General features: G+C 35.6%; 4 protein-coding genes across 7 annotated transcripts; 1 reads left to right on the plus strand and 3 right to left on the minus strand.

The window, feature by feature from the left end:
• Positions 1-1,237: 1,237 nt before the first annotated feature.
• On the minus strand, positions 1,238-3,777 carry LOC116118952 (50S ribosomal protein L7/L12-like). Of its 2 annotated transcripts, none has more exons than XM_031404909.1 (2): positions 3,061-3,777; positions 1,238-1,617 (listed from the first exon to the last, which is right to left on the minus strand). In XM_031404909.1, the coding sequence occupies exon 1, from the start codon at positions 3,624-3,626 to the stop codon at positions 3,066-3,068; it is 561 nt and encodes a 186-aa protein (XP_031260769.1). In that variant the 5' UTR covers positions 3,627-3,777; the 3' UTR covers positions 1,238-1,617; positions 3,061-3,065. The 2 variants fall into 2 exon arrangements, with proteins under 2 accessions (XP_031260769.1, XP_031260768.1); XM_031404908.1 differs by having other exon boundaries at positions 1,251-1,617; positions 3,065-3,773.
• Positions 3,778-5,102: 1,325 nt separating this feature from the next.
• Positions 5,103-6,774, minus strand: LOC116118957 (peroxidase 72-like). Its single transcript, XM_031404915.1, has 4 exons — positions 6,381-6,774; positions 6,074-6,265; positions 5,825-5,990; positions 5,103-5,740 (listed from the first exon to the last, which is right to left on the minus strand). The coding sequence occupies exons 1-4, from the start codon at positions 6,603-6,605 to the stop codon at positions 5,328-5,330; spliced, it is 996 nt and encodes a 331-aa protein (XP_031260775.1). The 5' UTR covers positions 6,606-6,774; the 3' UTR covers positions 5,103-5,327.
• Positions 6,775-10,794: 4,020 nt separating this feature from the next.
• LOC116118928 (glycine-rich cell wall structural protein 1-like) lies at positions 10,795-11,588 on the plus strand. Its single transcript, XM_031404878.1, has 2 exons — positions 10,795-10,848; positions 11,289-11,588. Exons 1-2 carry the CDS (start codon positions 10,795-10,797, stop codon positions 11,586-11,588), a joined length of 354 nt encoding a protein of 117 aa, XP_031260738.1.
• Positions 11,589-12,622: 1,034 nt separating this feature from the next.
• LOC116118953 lies at positions 12,623-20,235 on the minus strand. 3 transcript variants are annotated; one of them, XR_004126250.1, is made up of 18 exons: positions 19,829-20,203; positions 19,660-19,751; positions 19,481-19,519; positions 19,325-19,378; positions 18,186-18,263; positions 17,276-17,341; positions 17,100-17,142; positions 16,207-16,255; positions 15,421-15,514; positions 15,278-15,330; positions 15,112-15,196; positions 14,911-15,013; positions 14,738-14,830; positions 14,261-14,327; positions 13,622-13,688; positions 13,454-13,507; positions 12,793-13,027; positions 12,623-12,690 (listed from the first exon to the last, which is right to left on the minus strand). XR_004126250.1 is itself a non-coding variant. In XM_031404910.1 (18 exons), exons 2-18 carry the CDS (start codon positions 19,890-19,892, stop codon positions 12,890-12,892), a joined length of 1,239 nt encoding a protein of 412 aa, XP_031260770.1. In that variant the 5' UTR covers positions 19,893-20,021; positions 20,098-20,235; the 3' UTR covers positions 12,702-12,889. The 3 variants fall into 3 exon arrangements, 2 of the variants coding, with proteins under 2 accessions (XP_031260770.1, XP_031260771.1); XM_031404910.1 differs by lacking the exon at positions 12,623-12,690 and having other exon boundaries at positions 12,702-13,027; positions 19,829-20,021; positions 20,098-20,235; XM_031404911.1 differs by lacking the exon at positions 12,623-12,690 and having other exon boundaries at positions 12,702-13,027; positions 19,829-20,008; positions 20,098-20,207.
• Between the last annotated feature and the right edge of the window lie 23 nt (positions 20,236-20,258).

Here is a 20,258-nt window from a genome sequence, read left to right on the forward strand (position 1 = left end):
TACAATTTTTTTTTTTTTTTTAAAGTATGGACGGGCGTCCCTTTATTGCGGACGCCCGTCCAAAATTAAGGGACGGCCGTCCACGATGGTGGATGGCCATCCCCAAATAATTTTTTTTTCTTCATATGTGGGTGAAGGACAGGCGTCCATTATTTGTGGACGCCCATTTAAAATTAATGGACGGCCCGTCCTTAAGGTTTTATAAATTTTTTAATTTTATTTTAATAGGGACATATGGACGCCTGTCCCTCGAATATGGACGCTCGTCCATATAATATGGACGGACGTCCATGTGAGTGAATGACCGTCCAAATTTAATGGACAACCGTTTACTAGAAAAAAATTGTAAAAAAATGGAAAGACGCGTTACACGTAAGCCGGTACAAAAATTCGGTTCTAATATTTCGGTATCCGTAGTGTTATTGTTGGAAAATATCACTGACTACCTTATATATGTATATTTTGACGACGTTTTCCTTCGAAATTCGTAAAAAACGTAAGAATCTAATATGATATTTCGAGTTTAAGTTCCCATAACTCCTTATAAAGATAACCACTGTAACTCTCACTTAATTGATAGTTTAAAGGTCTTGAAGATTAGCTGTAATGCATAGAAACTGACTTAAACACACTCTATTAAAGAAAAAAAAAAAAAAAACACGCTTATGCCACATATCGTACAAATATGCCCCTATATAAGTGATATATATTTACATAATTGTTGACAAATAAAGAAATTACAACTTTGAGAGATTTCGTTCAAAACTAAAATGAGTGTGGAGAACTGGAGATTCTACTCACTCAGATTGAGTCGAAATGGTTTGACATAAAATCTCAGTAAGTGACCTCTTGTGAAAGTTATAAAAGAGGGGTGACCCAAATTGAATCCATATCCTCAGTTGTTTTAAGAGTGAAATAATTTTCCTACCCAAAGTTTACCGTAATTACTTTTCTACCCATAAACTTTGAAAAAATAACATTCTCCCACCCATCGGTAAATTCAAACATTAGTTTTACTTTTAACAGCAAAAGGGTATTATTGTCAGTTCGCACAATACACATTATAGAGTTAATGTTACTTACACCCCTAAATTACAACCACATTTCAATTACATTCACCAACTTGGAATAGCTGGGTGTGATTCGATCGGTTAGACACCAAAAACATCTCCTGCCTCCTATTCCCTTCCCAATTTTCAGTTATCATTTTGGGGTTAAGAGTTGTGAGAGATTGCAAAGTTGTTAAAAGTAGCAGTGGACTCAAACTATTGCACAGCTACGAGTCACAATTCATTCAGATTCTTTTATAAACTGAACCTGTCATCAGAATTCAATTCTACAAAAGGTGTTTGGAAGCATAAATAATTATGGATACAGCTGGTTTTAGAAAAATGAAAATCTAACTTCTGCTCAGATCTGCTTCTTCTAACTCAGAAAAACAAGTGAATTAGTTTTATGAATGAATGTTCTGAATTATGACAAAATCTACATTGATCTCCATGACTTGCAACATCCCAGCATGATAGATCAATATTATCTATTCTGATTATAACAAGCACCGGAGCACAAAAGCCTTGAGCTTAACATTCTCCATTCTTCTTCCCATTTGGAAGTAGGCTGACAACAAAAACAAAATAGTATTAGGTAAAAAAAATGCAAACCATTACTTCACAAGTATGAAAACCAACATCACCAATGATAACATGAGTCAGTAAAATTTATAGCCTTAATGTTATTACTGCATTATAAGAAATGTGGTAGTGTTTCAACAAAATATATCCCCACTTCCCCAACATGTATAAGAAAATAATCACAAAAATGAAAGAAAATATGACTAAGAGAAATTATTGCCTTCTTCACAAAAATGAGTGTCTAATTATCTTATAGATATCACACTCATTATTTATTTTTTTCAACTCCAACACTGATGGCATACTGAAGGCTTAGTTGGGAATAGACTGTAATACTTGTAACTATTCGATACTTGCACTGTCTTCTGTCTACTATCCACAACTTTCCTCTTTTAGTTTCCTACCATGCTGCAGCTCTATTCAGCAATAACTAAAGCATATGACTAAGAGAAATTATTGCCTTCTTCACGGTTCTTTTCTTAATTTTTGGCCTTTAAACAAATCTATATAGTACAAAATTCAGGTCTAGAATAGTGGATTATGCCATCACCAACCCCTAGAATCCATTCCCTTCTTGTCTTTTCTCCATTGCCTGAAATAGATTATTGTGCATCACCAATAAAAGTTGCAATTGTTAATTTTGACTACAAAATTTTTGCTTCTCTGCCACTGTCATTATGCAAAAAGAGCAAACTTACAACATAAACAGCTACAATGGTCCTCATTGATTCTCTCGCTTGAACTTACATAACAGGACTTGCTTAAGATTCCTAACTAAGGAATAGTTAACTGGAACTTCAAGTTACTTGCCTTAAACTATGGGATATTCCCTTCCCCTCTTCCACACAGCCCCATTAATTCTTGGATTAAAAGGTCCCCGTTCCATCTTTTAATCAATCAGGAACATAGTAGGAGCTGTTTAAAAACTGACTATCCTCTCTACAAATATACTGAACTGCTATCAGATATTATCTCACAAAATGAGTGTAGTTCTTGAAAACAGCTCTCTTACGTTACCACATTACAGAGCTTCAAACCCTCTTCAACCTTACATACTATATCCATCAAACAATCATTATAAAGTATTAGTCATCAATAAGGTATAATCAAAATCTTAATATAGCCTAGATTAATCTCAAATCTGCAGGGTGCTAAAAATTAAAATCACAGCCAAAGCAAGCAATTATCATACAACATACATTGAAGATTCATCTGGTAAAACAAACACAAAGATGAATTTAACAAGCAGCTACATTCCAACGTGTTACTATTTCAATAATAGGGCATCTTTAGATCATTAAAGCATATAAATTCCAGAGTCCATAATTGAAACACAATTTCATGAACTTTTCAAGAATGGAACGAAATTCACTTATTTGCAGAGCAACACAAACGTATAAAACAAACATGTTAAACTACTTAACCCTACCTACCTCACTCCAAGGACACTTTGGCGCCAATCTCCTTCAATTTAGCAATAATCTTGTCGGCCTCTTCTTTCGTGACGCCTTTCTTCAATAAGGTTGGAGCTTTCTCCACTAAATCCTTAGCCTCTTTCAGCCCCAAATCTGTAAAACCTCTCACTTCTTTAATCACCTTAATCTTAGCAGCCGCATCAAAACCTTCAAGCTTCACATCAAAAACAGTTTTCTCCGCTTTCTCCTCAGCCTTCCCGGGGCCACCTCCGCCTTTCGCGGCGCCCTTCACAGAGAATCCCATCCCGGGCATCATCACGAACATGTTCGGCATCTCCTTGATTCCCATTTTTTCCCGAAGGACTTCGGAAAGGTCTGAGACTTCCAGGAGTGTAAGCTCCGAGAGTTCGTCCACTATTGCGGACACTTTTTCGGACGGTTTTTGGGTGGGAGTACAGTACTTTCGAGCAAAAATCGGAGTGATTTGGAGATTAGCATTGGTAGTAAAACTTCGAGGGTTCTGAGGGACGGATTTGAAATTTTGGGATAAATGTGAGGAAATGAAGCGTAAGTACCTCATTTTTAAGGTTTGAATTTCAAAATGGAGACTCCTTTTACATTAATATCGGATTGGAAGGAAGGGAAATGAGTGCATTCATGGCGTTGAAGAATTACTGAACTCGCATAAACCCTACGGAGAAGAGGATTGATTAGTCTTTTACGTTTATGCCCTTGAACCTTGGGTTGTTTATACTGTGAGCTTGGCCCGGTCCTTCTGGTTGGGCTTTGATTTTATATGAACGAAAAAAGAATAATGCCTATTTTTTCATCTATTATAATTAATTATTTAAAGAAGTCATAAACCTTAATTCTTTTTTTATTTATCAAATTTATATTAATAATTTATTTGATTTTTTTTTTTTTTGTATAAATTTGTACAATCTTTAAAGTAATAGAAAAAAAAAATTATAGAAGGAGAAGGATTAGGAACTAACAAATAAATTATAATTTTGTCGGAGCTTGAAGGATAAAAGAGAAGGCAAAAGAAGTAAGAAGACACTGCCTAGATTGCCAAGAAAGAGAAAGAATTTTAGAAGTATTTTTTGTATTGTGTATTACACTTTGGACATAACCCTATTCATAAAAAAAAAATGTAAATAGAAGTAAGGAAATACAATTATGTGATTGAATGTGATTAGAAAGATTCTAGGAGTGATTTCTGTGATTGGAGATTTGGATGTGACTGAGCCTTGATTCCAGCATTTCATCACGGGTTGAATTCCATATTTCATCCAATTTCATTCTTGTAAATTATTTTTTAGTTTGTACAATGCATTATGTAAAGACTAGTGAGGAACAAAGTTAAGGAAATGAAACTATATCTGGATGGTCGAGTGCTTCAATAATGATTTTTGGGTATATTTCTCAAGAGATCTTAAGTTCGAACCTTTCATCGATTACTAATAGGGATAACTATTGAAGTCTGAAGATTAGTTGAGATGCGTATAAACGTGCAACCGCTCTTAGTTTTTTTGCTTGTTTGGAGCCTAATCCTCGTGGGGGTGTAGTGCTTTTGACTTTTGTAAACGATTGTACATCCTTGCTTTCTCTTTTGTGTAATGTTTGCCTTTGCTTTTTGCTAGGGTCCTTATGTTTAGGTCCTCCCCGTTTAGGTGTAAATTCTTTATTGTTTACAAAATTACCAGTTACCCAAAATGGCAACAATGAGACGTGTTTAAGAAAAAAGTAAACATTTCTAACATTCTGCTTTCATGATGCAACCTTCATGACAGGAAATCATGTTTAGGAACCTTGTGGACAGGCAAATTTAAGCATAAGCTGCTTCTGGGTAATGTTGCCATTTTGTTTAACTGGGAAGCTATGAATTGCTCGAATTATATTGGTGAAACAGGGTTTATCAAATTTTTATCTAAAGAACATCCAATTCAATGCCCGAATACTTTACCATCCAGTCTTGCCTATATAATTTTAAGGGAGCCTGTTCAGATTTAATAATTATGAGATCAATTCAGTTCCTTTACAGCAGACTCAGTTATATTGTGTAGCAGGGGCTTTATTTAGCACAAGGTCAAAATCAACGGAATACATTACAAGTTCAGAGAACACTGGTAATAGGTACAATCAAAAATGACAGATGGAATTTCCCAATTGAAGGAATAGAAAGAACATAAAACAGATAATGGTAGATGATAATGCACATAACAAACTTGTTTTTCCTTTATTGGTGTCAAACTCACAGTGATGATATTGGCCAAGTTATTTATTTGTTAACCTTCCTGCAGTGCTTTCTGATCTCTCCCTTGGAACCGGTCAATGGAGTGATATTACCCATCTTAATCATGGACTTGGCAAATTGCTTAAAGAAAAGCTTATTGTTCTCTGCATATTTCTTCACTAACTCCATTGATGCTTCATTCTTGGTTAAGAGAACTTGATCAGAGTTTAATAGGCCCTTTGAAGCCAATATATTCTTGTAATAGGCGTTATCAAACTTTGTTGGGCTAACAAAGTCCAAGAAGAAAAGGTTCTGATCACCACCAGATCTTGGGCATCGGGGTCGCAATTGAGCAGCATATGATTTGTCAAGAGTGTTATCAGGTTGCCCGTTGCCTGATTGGTTGTACAGTCTCTGCCTGAAGCTTGTGCAACGGGAATCTCCGATTGTATGACTCCCTGCATAAAAAATTTTAGAAATTACTCAAAGGTGCCTCGTTTCCAGAAACACAAATAAGAGTTGACTGCAGTTAGCTAGTTTACCAGACAGCGCTACAAGATCAACAACATCAAGTCCTTTCAACTTGAACTTGGTGAGAATGGTTTGGAATGTGTTGTTTGGAGCAGGAATGTTATTGTTAGAGCCACTCAAGCTTGCATCTCTGGAGTCTCTTCTTCCTAATGGAACTTCCCAGCTAGGACCACCAGTCTGGACATGCAAAAATTGGTGAGATTTGGCCATATTGCAAGGCCACTTTGGTTAAGTAACAAGGCTAAAACATTAAGACTTACCAGGACAGTGGAATCTCTGGCAGCTAGAGCCAAAAGATCAGCACAGGATACAGTCTGAGGACATTCCTTCTCAAGAGCAGACTTGATCTCATCCAGGACTTCAAATCCCCTAGCTGAATTCCGGTTAGGATTGGACCTTTTCTCACTAATTATGGTGCCACTGCTATCTAACAATAGTGATGCATCACACCCCTATAAAAATAGACCACACAGTGTGAAGTATAATTCAATCATGGGAAATGAAGTTGAGAAATTTTTATGAATGAATTTAAGAAAATGAAATGAGAGTTTTGGGGAGGTGGCAGACCTTTACAAAACAGTCATGGAAATGGAGCCTCAGCAAAGAAGCAGCCATGCGGGTTTCTTTTGCAACAGCCTTAGCCACAACGGACTTCACTATCTGTTGAGCTTTAGGACATGAGTGATCATAAAACTGGGGGTAGAGATGCCCATCTTTCGCCTTGTCACAGAGGCAAAAAGGGGCAAAGGCAATGAGAGAAAAAGCAATGAGGAAGCTCATCAAGTGAGCCATTGTTTTGAGTGTTTTTTGTGACTTTCACTTTCGAGAGACACAAAACCAGAGAAGAAAACTTGAACAGTGAGAAAATTAAAGTACTGTGGGTATGATAAGAGCTAATATGGGTTATGAATATTTATAGAGGAGGAACTGTAGACATGAAAGGAAAAAAAGGAAACAAAGTTGGAGTTGATAACTTAACAACAGCTTCACATAAATTACAAGAAACCAACAAATCGGTGTAGTTGGTAGCATTGTACCCTTGTAGGCTGACTAATTCACCGTGGCAGACAGTTGGCCAGCATCTCATTTTGGCCGATAACGGTGTAGTACACTTTTGGGATGGAAAGGAGTTCACTGTTTATATATGGTAGTACACTTGAATTTATCTTGAAAACTAGTGATCTAAGCTTAAACCATTTTCAGGGTTTTGCCATAAATTTTATGTCAGGTTCCAAGGAATTCATTTCAGTAAACCCAGGCTTTACGTATCACTATTGAGTATTAAACTCTATTCCGATTATTTACGTGAAGACAGAGGCAGGTTAGCCCTTGCGTGCAAACCACAAACTTATACTTTTTCTTAGCTTGAAGGACATAGATTTTACATTACAGAAGGCATATATGCTGCTGCTTGCTCAATATATTTAGTGGGACAATAAAAATGACTTGAATTTGACGCACAATCAGAAGATTTTTATTGTTTTTCGTTCAGAATCTTTTTTAACATACTCATCATATAGAATGGAGTTTTTTTCAACTTAGAATTTATTGATGATGCCCAGCTAGAAAGTATACATTTTGTAAAGTGCATTTAGATTTCTTGCATATTCGCGTATGTAAATTTGTTATTCCATCACTATTGTTGCAGGTCTCACTTTTATTAATGCATTTTGAGTTGTCCACCAATTGTGGTACGATTCTCACTAATTTTTTCTCACAAACACGACGTGACAGTTTTAAATTGATCAAATCATAATTGATCAAACGAAACTTATTACAAACTAACTAATTACGAGTTGTCATGTCATGTTTATGAGAATATTTTGTCAATGTAGTATTATCATTGTAGTATTCTAGATGGAAAATACCAATTAATTTATCCTTCATGATGCGTATCTTTGATTATGTCAATAAACAATAAATTAGTTAACCTCTTAGCTCATATAACCCAGGTAATTACTTGGAAGAAGTCTTCAGACTGGTCAACCTTGCACTATTTTTAATTTGTCGAGTCTTTTAGATAAAAACAAGCGTGGGTGCCGTAGAAAGTAAACTGAAAACTCGTTGTGAGTCAAATTATTGTTTTGACACATTTAATAATATAACAATGAACGTAAGTCTTACATTACAAACAGTCGAAGCACTTAAAAAAATCTCTGATTCCTTTATTCTTTTGTATTAATCTTTTGTCTAATCATTATTGTATTATTTCATTGTTAATTCATTGAATTACACATACATTTTACGTGGTTATAATGTTTTCAATCAAGTATATCTAATTGGGTGTAAATTTTTACATCAACCGATGGGAAAACACCAATTAATTTGCAGCCTTGTGCCAACAGCCAAGTATCTTTCATTGGGTCAATAAGAATTATATATTAGTTAACATCAGAGCTCATATAACCATTAAACCAGGTATTTACTTGAAGAAGCCTCGAGATTGGTCAACCCTTGTACTTTTTTTAATTTGATCGAGTCCTTTAGATAAAGACAAGCGTAGAGGCCGAAGTTGGAGTAGACTCACCTGCTCCGTGGAAAAACCGACGACCTCGGACCCGGAGCCACTGTCCATTAAATTTCTACTTAAAATAGCGCCTTCAAAGACTGACTGTGTGAAAGCTACTATGATGCTGCCTTGATTATTTACATGGCTTTTTGAAAAGTTCATATCTTTCACTGAATTGGCTCTAAAAAAGCTTCAACACCATTAGTTTAATATTGCAGAATTATCCTAATGGCCAATGCCATCTGTCTCTTCTTTTATTAACATTTTCTCGTTTTCCACACAATCAATTGGGGTTCTTATTTTTTGTTCGTGGGTGTCACTGTTTGACCCGGGTGTTTAATTTTCGCTATCTCAGCTAGCTTTATCGTGCTTTATATTTAATTTGGGTGTAGGGAGAATCTACCCAAAGCAGGCCATGAGAATATTAGGTTAATCTAATTAAACCAATAAGATTATAAAGACATAAAGTTATAGCTAGAGTTGGACAACTACTCCCTAAAGTTTCTAAAATTTTAAAATCAAATCCTTCAAATGCAAGGAGGGACCTGCATTACGCTCTTTCAATTTTTATTAAGAGAAAATAAACAGTAGATGCTCCAACTTTAGGCTGTCCACACTCCACACACCGACACAAACTGGTGACTATTATTTTTAGAGTAAACAACATGTTCCCACCCGAGGTTCAGCAACATAGCAAGTTGGTACCGCTGGTTTCATTTATTCCAGATTACCACCCTTAAAAATAACATTTAGCCACTGTTGGGTTTTGACACACGTGTAGAGATTGCAATTACTGAATTGCCCTTGAACCTTTTGACTTTTGATTATTTAACAATAAAAAATTGAGTGGACAAGTAAAAAACCGAGAATGCCCCTATATTTATTTTATATACCCATAACAAATTAATGAAATCACTTGAATGCCCCTTTATTTTAATCTAAAATGCCAAAATTTAGAGGTGAATTACCTTAAACCCATGAAAATAATAATAAAAAAAAAAATCTCTTTCATCTTCCTGGTTTCTACCCCGTAGCGCCGCTGTAGCCTCTTAGGCCACTTTGGCCATTCATACTAGTGAACAAAGGTGAGGGTCCTCGGATGATGACTAAGGATTTAACGGCCTAATCGCAACGTGAAAATCGTCAGTTTCGTTGAAGTGCCTCAAGCCAAGTGGTCGCCTCCAACCAATGCATAACCACTTGGCCAGCCCTTAGTGCTGACCGCCCCACCTAACACCACTAGTTGCTTCTCGCCATCCCCACCAAAACCTCGACACCATCTATTGCCACCCATCACCCAAGTCTTCTCTCTATCGCGACGTCACATGACTCCACGTCATCGCAAACCGCCACCATCAAGCATACCGATCAAACCTCGCCACCTGTCACATGCCAATCGCGCAACACTTGGAGTTGTGTTGCTTTGGTTTTTGATTGAATTGGAGTTTGATTGAGTTGGTTGTTTTTTGAATTAGAGTTTGGTTGAATTTGAATTATAATTTGTTTGTTTGGGAGAGTGATTTATGTTTTTTCCGCAAAATTCCAATTAGAAGATCACAAAAAAAAGAAGGGGAGGTGGAGTTTTTTTTTTTTTTTTTTTTTTTTTNCTTTTATTAACATTTTCTCGTTTTCCACACAATCAATTGGGGTTCTTATTTTTTGTTCATGGGTGTCACTGTTTGACCCGGCTGTTTAATTTTCGCTATCTCAGCTAGCTTTATCGTGCTTTATATTTAATTTGGGTGTAGGGAGAATCTACCCAAAGCAGGCCATGAGAATATTAGGTTAATCTAATTAAACCAATAAGATTATAAAGACATAAAGTTATAGCTAGAGTTGGACAACTACTCCCTAAAGTTTCTAAAATTTTAAAATCTAATCCTTCAAATGCAAGGAGGGACCTGCATTACGCTCTTTCAATTTTTATTAAGAGAATATTAACAGTAGATGCTCCAACTTTAGGCTGTCCACACTCCACACACCGACACAAACTAGTGACTATTATTTTTAGAGTAAATTACATGGTCCCACCCGAGCTTCAGCAAAATGACAAGCTGGTTCCGTTTGTTTCATTTATTCCAGATTCCCACCATTAAAATAACATTGTTAGCCACGGTTGGGTTTTGACATATATGTAGATATTGCAATTATTGAATTGCCCTTGAACCTTTTGAATTTTGATTATTTAGCAATAAAAAATTGAGTAGATAAGTAAAAAACAGAGAATGCCGTCATATTTATTTTATATACCCATAATAAATTAATGAAATCACTTGAATGCCCCTTTATTTTAATCTAAAATACCAAAATTTAGAGGTGAATTACCTTAAACCCATGAAAATAAAAAAATAAAAAAATCCCTTTCATCTTCCTGGTTTCTACCCCGTAGCGCCGTTGTAGCCTCTTAGGCCACTTTGGTCATTCATACTAGCGAACAAAGGTGAGGGTCCTCGGATGATGACTAAGGCCTAAATGGCCCGATCACAGCGTGAAAGTTGTCAGTGTTGTCAAAGTGCCTCAAGCCAGGTGGTCGCCTCCAGCCAACACACAACCACCTGGCCAACCCCCGGTGCTGATCGCCCCACCTAACACCACTAGCTGCTTCTCGCCATCCCCACCAAAACCCCAACACCATCTGACATCGCCCATCACCCAAGTCTTCTCTCTATCATGACGTCGCATGACTCCACATCATCGCAAACCGCCACCATTAAGCATATCGATCAAACCTTGCCCCCTGCGGTGGTGTTGCTTTGGTTTTTGATTGAATTGGAGTTTGATTGAGTTATTTTTTTTGAATTAGAGTTTGGTTGAATTTGAATTCTAATTTGTTTGTTTGGGAAAATGATTTATTTTTTTCGCAAAATTCTAATTGGAAGATCACGAAAAAAAAAGGGGAGGTGGAGTTCCTTTTTTTTTTTTTTTTTAATTTTATTAAAAGCCTTTCGGCTTTGCTTTAAGATCAGGAAAGGGGTTTCCCTAGTGTTGCGCAATGGAAATGTGAGATTTCATTTAAGCTGAAGGTGATAGAAGAGGTAGTAGGTGGAGGTGGAGGCTTTGGTGGTGGAGGAGGAGGAGATGTTGGAGGTGGTTTAGGTAAAGGTGGAGGCTTTGGAGTTGGGGGCGGTTTTTGTGGCGGGGCTGGAGGTGATATTGATGGTGGTGGTGGAGTAGAAGGAGGAGGTGGAGTTAGTGGTTCTTGTGGCCACGATAGAGGCTTCGATGTTGGAGGAGGAGGTGATGGTGGTAGGGTGGAGGTGGAGTAAATGATCATTTTAACCTTTCACTGTTAAAATAAATGAAACGATCTTATTTTAAAGGTGAGAATTTAGAATAAATGAAACTAAAGGTATCAATTCAAAATTTGGTTAAACTACGGGTGAGATCATGTTGTTTACTCTTATTTTTTAATGTGGCAAGTTGGTAGCAGCCATGACCCATGGACCCATGAGCCATATTTCTTTTTAAACAAATTCTGCTGCCCGTGCACGCGGCAACCCGCGATGCTTTAAAATACTCAAAACTAGCTTTTTTTATGGTAGGTTCATGCAACGTAGCATGATTTGACTGGTCACTGTATCTCAATCAAAACATTGGAATTCGTTTGCTTTGCTTGTCCCTGTCCGTGTCCGGTGTCCCTCACTTCCTTGTCGATGTTTGTAACATGGGCAACTCAACAGTAATCATGGTAAAATCTATATATTCATGTGAATCCTGTTGGCTCAAATAATTTTCAAGACTTCTAGACGCTGATTGTCAGCCGACAATTCGTCTACAGGAACTAGATAAGGTACGTATGGAATTTACATGATTGAATTTCTCCCTAAATAGGTTATACTAAAGGCTTTATATAATAGATTATTATCCACTGGTAGATAATTTGATAATAAAAGAGTAAAGAGACATAATCTTTTAAATTTGAGTTTTTTTTATGATAAAAGAATAAAAGGATGATTTAATAAAGTTCTCTGAGTAAGTTCTCACAATTATGGATTGTTAATAAAATTGACTACTATTTACTAGAGTTTTTACCTGGAGTTCGAAGTGATTAGTGTATATATATATATGTGTGTGTTTTTTTTTTTTCTTTTTTCCCATCCAATCACTGTATCTCTAACACAAATGTAGCCTCTTATGAAAGGACTTCCCAAACTGGTAGCATTCCCAGTGACAATAATTTTAGGGAAGGCACCCATAAAAGCCAAAATTTCACCAGCTTCTTGCCAAAGGTTAATGCGGAATGAATTGAAGCAGATGCATTCTTTCTATTAATTTTGAAGTAAAAATTATATATAAGAGATAGCTTACTTCATATTCGGATGTTTGAAAAAAATATTCGAAAAAGTTGGATCACAAATTGTGGCTACTCTGCTTACAAGATCAAAAAAACAAGATAAACGAATTATTAAAAAAAAAAAAAAAAAAAAAAGCCTAATAAAACATTTATGTATATGAGATTCAGGTTCCTACGTGTAAATTTACTTCACGAGAGTTGACTGAAATGTTCATTTCCTTTTTTTGGCTCTATGTCAATTTGCAGACCTTAAAAATAGCAAGGTGAGTAAGTTCAAATTGACCCATATTTACTTTCATTTGATCTCCATGTTGCTTGAGCAGATGCAGGAGGCCGTTCCCAGGAGGCCTGATTGGTAAAGGAACCGTTAAAGTCTTCTGGTCGTGAGTAACTTTGTCCTGCTCCACTCGCCTATTATAACATCCCAAAATTCAACCAAGTGTTAGATTGCACTTGAGACAGAAAATTGTATTCCAAATGGAGAAGTCAGAATGGGCACTTGGGCAGTTGAGAACTGATTGAGATCAGTTGCCTCGCTTAGCAAGGTCCTTTTAACATTTAGTTGAACACTTTGGGGAGCTTAAAATGATCATATAATAATTTGAACCAAAAATAAATAACCACCATCTTAGCAACTACGTATAAGAATGAGGATTTTACTCATATGATACGAAATCATATTTCACATTTTTTTTCTTATCAAGGCTATGGCATAGCTTTTTCTCAAATCAACAGTAGGTCTTGACAATATCATATTTGGTCATATTAGTTTGTCCAAACAGACCTTCGATTCTCAAATCAAATTAATGTCAACTTAGGCAAAAAATGATTACTCACAGTTTCTAAGCATGCAGAAAGAATTGTCATGCCTGGCAATGCATCAATCCCACGCTGCATACAATCAAATTTAAGTAGATAAGTAGACATAAATGTTTATAAACTATGACAGATAAATAAATGAACTAAAAGAATAGAGAAGAAAGAGAGACAATTCAAAACACCTACCAGTTGCTCTGCTCGTGTCTTGTAAATGAAACCGCCACAACAGAATATGGCTGATGAGATGATGAATCTGCTCCATGACCATTCATCCAATTTTAAAGTTAAAATATCATTGAAACAAAAAACACACAATTGCATTTATCTATAAGTTGTAGAGGAAATTTTATTCAAAGATGATAAAAACATGGATGAGGTTAAATAATTCCTATACTTTAAATCTTAACAATCAAAGAAATTTAGATTTATAGGAATTTACTCTTAAGTTCAATGAATAGAACTCAACACCATTCTAATTAAATATGAAACCGCTGAAAGCCTACATAATGAACTAGTTAAGGTACACTTTTATCTTTATTACTAGTAAAGAGAACCATATGACAGTTTTCAACCAGGAATTGGCAACTTTACACCCCAAAAGTCTCATATTGACCATTTCCTACATTATCTCCTGTTAACATTTCACAAAGTTTTGTCCTTCCCTACTTTTATATTTGGCAATCTATGAGTTGGCAAACACAATAAAGGTAGACCACACTGCAAATGATTTAGATGCTAGCATCATATGGCAATTATTTCACTTTGAATAATCTGAAACATGCTCTAAATTCTTCTATGGCACAACATGAATGAGAGTTGCCATACATGCAAGAGATCACTCCAAAAATAGCCCATCCCCGCATAGGATCCGCTTCTTGATCCTGCCTATATTCTGCAAAGTTACAATAATTTAGTTCAAAAAAATTAGAACATAACATGAAAAATCAACCAGAAACTTAACTTAAGTTGAAGGCAACAACACAAGGTTTGGTACTAACACCTAACCTAACAAATATTTTTCTCTCTATCATCTTTTCTTATTGCTTATTTATAGAAATATCCATCTGTGACACAATTCAGGAAAATATCTGACATTATTTAGGAACTCGTTCAGATTTGGCGGATATTTAGGGGGACATTACAAATAGATATAAAGGGGCAAGTTCTATAGCAAACAGAATCACATAACTGCAAAAGAACGTTCACATCCAAGTACAAAGAACAACTGTTCACAAAGTGTACCAGCAGGATGAGCAGAATGAGAGAGAGCAACTTAGCCCAGTGAATCAAATATGAACTTACCACACATTTTTGTAAGAACAAACTGAATGGGGTCATAGCCCTTGACTGGTATGGTGATATTAACGTCATACAGACTATCACTAGCCCTCTCACCTGCAAAAGTTAAAAGTGAGATTCAAAAGATAATAGATGAAGAGGCATATCAACATCACAGCAAGAAGTAACACCCCTACATCTCCAATTCACAATCAGTATTGTGGGTGACAAAGTTGTAGGATGGCTCCCCATTGCCGCTGAGCCGGATAGGCTGACCTTGAGACCCTTTTCTGGAAAAACCTGAGAACACACACAAATAAACAGAGATGAAAAGATTAAGCAAATTTATTCAGTGGTAAAAGATTTCACTTCCACTAGACTAACAGGAAATAGGGTACCTTAAAACTAGGTTTTTCCACCAAAGTGGAAACAGAAGCAATAGCAGTTATATATAGGGCCACATGGGTCTGTTCAGTCTTAAAGCTGCATGGTGAGACATCAAAATAAAATAAATTTCAGTCAAAGAATAAAATATAGACAATAATCATAATACAGATCACATACCTGAAATCATCACGAGCCCTTTCAAAACCCAGTTGAGTCATGCCATTGTAAACCTTCAAAAGTTCAAGTAATTCCTTCATAAATTTTTTTCCTGTTCTCTGAACAAACTAACATATATAAGTGAGGTTTATATAATTTCTTACAATTTCCCATGATCGTGGATGAAAGCCAACAGTGAAGCCCTCAAATACCCGGGGACCTGGTTTCTCACATGGAATTGCAAGTTCAACAAATACTCTGCAACAGTTGAAATAAGAAACATTTAAATAAGTTAAAACATTAGACTTTCCAATTTCTTGGAAAATAAATAACAAATAAGTCAGCAATTTTCTCAAAATTATAGAAGAATCTTTATCAATTAAATTTATAAATACTGAGACTAGCTTTTCTTTTTTTCTAGTTTTCCCTAAAAGCAACAATTCTCATCCGTTATATTTCATAACCCAGATCTCTAGCATTCCAAACCACTTCACTGCTACAAGGCTTAAAAATAAATCATATTAATCTTTATGTAATTTCAATACCCTTAATCTAATATACTAAAAGTCCGAGCAGAAATATGAAACATAATAATCCATGAAAAATGTCAAAACCATCTCGTGCTCCACATTTTTCACTTTCGTAAGTACACAATCCAAATTCCAAGGAAGAAAAATCCATGTTGTCAAATGTATACCAAGAGACCCATCTATATAACTGCACTTACAAAAATTTATTATGAAGTTTCAAATTTTCTATGAAGCTCTCAAACGTTTCAATATAAAGAGGGTCTCTATTTCCTCACTAATGCATCTTCAGCAAATAACTCCAATTTCTAACATTGATATCATAGAAGTAATAACTTCATTTATATAACCAATGAATTGTAATCTACATTCTAAAAACTAAAAAAATGGATGTAATATAACATAAGTTGTTGCAAAGATGACCTGCACTTTGGCTCATCATAAGTAACATTGCAAATGCATCCAAGTCCACCTGAGATAAAGAAAAAAGATAACAACATAGGTCTTAAGTTACTTCAACTTACAAAGACACCAAAGACGTGAGAATTTAAAAATATTGTAAGAGTGCAACGAATCAGTTTTCAGCTTAAAAAAAAAAAATTCGAAAAAATAAATCAGCAGGGTCTAGGTTAAACAAAAAGATTTGTTAGCATTTATCAGGATAATGGAAGACCAGCAAAAGAAAATGAAAGGAATTCATATATTTGTAGATTTCAATCTTGTAATTTCATATAATCAGATTCGTTGTTTGAAGTCCTATCTCTTCACATAGCCAGTCCCCAACCAATGAAGACAGAGTGGATGCGTGTCAAGTTGAACAAAGAAAATGATGCTTTGTTCAGAACATAAGTTCACCAAATTCTCTTTCAATCTAATTATTCATTTGAATTTTTCCATAGTTTTTTCTTTAACAAGTTGAAAGATCAAGTATAACCTTTTACTGAGATATTTTCTTCCTGTTGTTACAATGCTTTCCACATTTCCTTTATACATTATTTGACTGCTCCAAAGAATGGAAGATAGAGCTCAGTTAAATCAAAGAGAAATTCACAAGATGCCAAATTGTCACGGAAGGGTGGCATCCGGTCATATACAGGCCAGAGAGAACCAGCCCCCAGCCCCCAAGAAGAAGAAGATTTCTTTATACATTTAACCTTTTAAATAATACTTTTTTATACCCCCTTTGGCTCACATGCCCTTCACAGTTATTCCATTTTTATGCCATGACCCCTGTAAATGACAATTTCTAGCTCCACCCGTATCAAACTCCATGCACATGAACATGATGTTGAAACTCAAAATGAAGATCTACCAACCTTTACATTGTCCGCTTAAACAATTCCCGCAAATAACATTTACCTGAAATTACATACCAAAAGGTACATCAATTGCATATATCAGAACAATGATGTACAATAAAAAATGTCAAAACCACTAATGAACTTGAAGAAACAATAAAGCTATGTGATTCCCACAATTCTTAACAACAAACCTGAGCTGTACGTCCCATCTTGTCATAACTTCGCTCACACTTCGAAAGGTCACCATTGTAAAACCCCTAGAAACACAAGGAAATTTAAATATATTGCAGTCCACAAATCTCATAGTAAGTATGACTTAGAAAATTTTTAATTTTACAGGTAATAACATAGAAATGTCCAAATTTTAGTTTAGAGTTTGGCAATAGTTTGAAACTCTCTGATAACCCACAGTGAGCAGACAAATCAAAAATCTTGAATTCCCAGGGACTGAAGGAATGACTTCCCAGTCTTGTGCAGAAATTGAATGAGAGATGGACGGAAGAGAAGAGGGACAATTTGAAACTAGTTCTAAAAGCAATTTTTTCTTTCCACACACATTCGCAGGGGGGTTGTGCGTGAACACAAAATAATTGCAAAATACTTGTAGATTGAACCTTTTAATATAATAAGAACAATCATATAACTCCATCATTAACGATTTCATTGTGTAACAATTAGTTTCTTGCACTTCAGGTATCATACTTAGACTATCATGCTCATGAGATTCTGGATATTAGCTCCTCTCTTGGATTGGCAGAAAAATGGATCTCAAATGCACCAAGAGAATTGCGATTTACCCAAAAAGCCTTCTCTTTCTGTTTTAACAATGCAAAACAAGCCAAATTTATCTTCCTATTTAGCATATTCTTTCACTTTTTGACTTTTTCTCTTCTTCAATGGATTCAAAATACTTCTTATTAGTGTTTTGAGTCTTAGATCTTATCATGATGTTACTAATCCCCACCAACACAACGAGAGAGAGAGCCTTTAACAATCTGGGCTTTCCTACCCATTATGCAAAAGGAAATCAAACCGCACAGAAAAGGCCAACTATGTATGAATAATACTAAGCACAACAATTGTGTTTGAACGGGGCTTTACTTGAACAAAGTCAACGTAGCCTGAACCAGGAACAAAATGGTTGAACTTATTAAATCGGCCAAAATCTATGTATCCCTCCTGCAAAATTCTGAGCATGTTAACACAATGTAAATTTTTTTCACATCACTTGAGAGTATGTATAATGTAAACAGAGAACTGAAATGATTTTTGAATGCATTGAAACTTAATAGAACAAACAGCTTTAACATTGTTCAGTAATAGATCAAAATGTAGAAATTCTTAAACCTAAATAAAGCATTATTAATGTACATAACTGCAGAGTGCAAAATTCTCTCACAGTGAAGACAATATCCACTGCTATCAAAACAGTCCCATTCAATCATTTTTTGCCATATTGAGCATCTAGTAATGCTCTCATCAAACATCAATAAAAACCCTTTGCCACATAATGGCAATGTCATACCTAATATAAACAATTACCATCACCATTATGATGGAAATAGACAAATAAAAAACTCAAATCTATATTTTCAATTACTTGTTAGTATATATATCAGTTTTATTTATAACTTGTGGATACTGAATCTGAGTTCTGGCTTTAGGGTCACGTTGACCAAATTTCTGAATGACATTGTCTGAGTGCATACTCCACTCTTAGGTGTATTGTTTAGCTTCATATTGACAATTTTTCTTCTTTAAGAGCGAATGCGAGAGATAGAGAAACAAAGAGAGAACTTCTTTGCAAAAACAAAATGGAAAGAAGGAAGAAATGGAGAGAGAACTTCTCAACATCGTTTTAGTTGCACAAGCGGTTAACTTCTTGAGACTTCTATGCTTAAAAAAAAAAGGGTTGATGAGACCAATAAAATGCAAATGCAGTTGTTCTCCATATAGTTTATCAGTTCCCAAGCACCTATTAAAGTAGTTAAAATGAAACAGTCAGGCTATGCCATGCATGTCTCAAGTTGTAGAAAACTCAACTACATAATGCCTAGAAATACTTTGCGAGCAATCATAAATATCTTCCTTTCCCAATTAAATGGTGGTGTCCACTAAACAATTGACATTGTTTAAGTACATGTATAAAAGTAATTTGTTCCAACTTAGCATAGGTAATTAATAGCAAGGAAGAAAAAGCAGAATAGCTTAGCACTTGAGAATATGGTGTTCAAGACTACCGCTTGTGATCTATTCTCTACATCTTTGCAAAATCGAACCACCAAATCACCACCCTGTAGCATGAGAAGCTTAAGATGTAATTCTCTCTTGACACTCAGCTAATTTGAAAAGAATATATGCCCATCATTGTTACAAAAGTTAGGTGAGGACATTACCTTATCTCCATACTCAAAATACTGTCCGATCCAGCTACTCTGATTGACAACTTAAGTGAAAACAACCTCATCAAACATTTAACCGAAATTTACGTGAATCATATAGCAGCATACAAGAAACTAACAAAGGATGAATTTCAGGATGCTTGGCTTTGACACTTTTCAGTAATTTAGGATACAAAATCAACAATACGACTAGAATTATCGAGAGCGTAGCAATTGGATCTCGGCACTACAACTGCAACAGCTCGGAATCCCATTATAACAACAGCTGAACGAAAACAATTAATCATAAACACAACCACAGGGCAAAATGAAATAATCTACATGATTAAAAGGCAGTCTTACCTGTGAGTATTACCCATAAGTTATTCACTAAACGCACGGTTAGAAAGCATTTCACACTCCGCATCGCTTTCGCTTCGATGGACAAAATTTCTACTTAAAATTTCAATAATACGGCGTAGAAATAAAGCCAACAATTTATTTTCGGCAATCGGAAAAACTGAGTCTGTTTGCCGTGTGCAGCTGAAACACGTCGCTATGAAATGTAACAAGTAAAACTGTTTTCAAACAACAAATTTTGCCGCAGGAAACTGTGACATTTCGTGTGTTACCTGAATGCGAAACCTTTCTTTGCTGGAGCTGGAACAGCGGGAGTGTAGATCAATTAAACTGCCGGTAATCTTAATGACTCAATTACCCTCGTATGCCGGCGAGTGCATAAATGGAACTATCGTGTTGTAAGTTGTAACTTCCGCTGTTGTTGTTTTTTTTT

Source organism: Pistacia vera, unplaced genomic scaffold (assembly GCF_008641045.1).
Source record: "Pistacia vera cultivar Batoury unplaced genomic scaffold, PisVer_v2 Contig866, whole genome shotgun sequence".
NCBI classification, from domain to species: Eukaryota; Viridiplantae; Streptophyta; class Magnoliopsida; order Sapindales; family Anacardiaceae; genus Pistacia; species Pistacia vera.

Coding starts and splice junctions, on each gene's coding strand:
- LOC116118952 (XM_031404909.1), bottom strand. CDS start 3,626: ATGAGGTACTTACGCTTCATTTCCTCACATTTATCCCAAAATTTCAAA.
- LOC116118957 (XM_031404915.1), bottom strand. CDS start 6,605: ATGGCTCACTTGATGAGCTTCCTCATTGCTTTTTCTCTCATTGCCTTT. Junction 6,266..6,380: donor TCCATGACTGTTTTGTAAAG/GTCTGCCACCTC, acceptor CTATTTTTATAG/GGGTGTGATGCATCACTATT. Junction 5,741..5,824: donor TGATCTTGTAGCGCTGTCTG/GTAAACTAGCTA, acceptor TTTTTTATGCAG/GGAGTCATACAATCGGAGAT.
- LOC116118928 (XM_031404878.1), top strand. CDS start 10,795: ATGGCCCGATCACAGCGTGAAAGTTGTCAGTGTTGTCAAAGTGCCTCA. Junction 10,849..11,288: donor GTCAAAGTGCCTCAAGCCAG/GTGGTCGCCTCC, acceptor CTTTAAGATCAG/GAAAGGGGTTTCCCTAGTGT.
- LOC116118953 (XM_031404910.1), bottom strand. CDS start 19,892: ATGCGGAGTGTGAAATGCTTTCTAACCGTGCGTTTAGTGAATAACTTA. Junction 19,520..19,659: donor CTAGTCGTATTGTTGATTTT/GTATCCTAAATT, acceptor GTTGTCAATCAG/AGTAGCTGGATCGGACAGTA. Junction 14,831..14,910: donor ACTGATTGTGAATTGGAGAT/GTAGGGGTGTTA, acceptor TAACTTTTGCAG/GTGAGAGGGCTAGTGATAGT.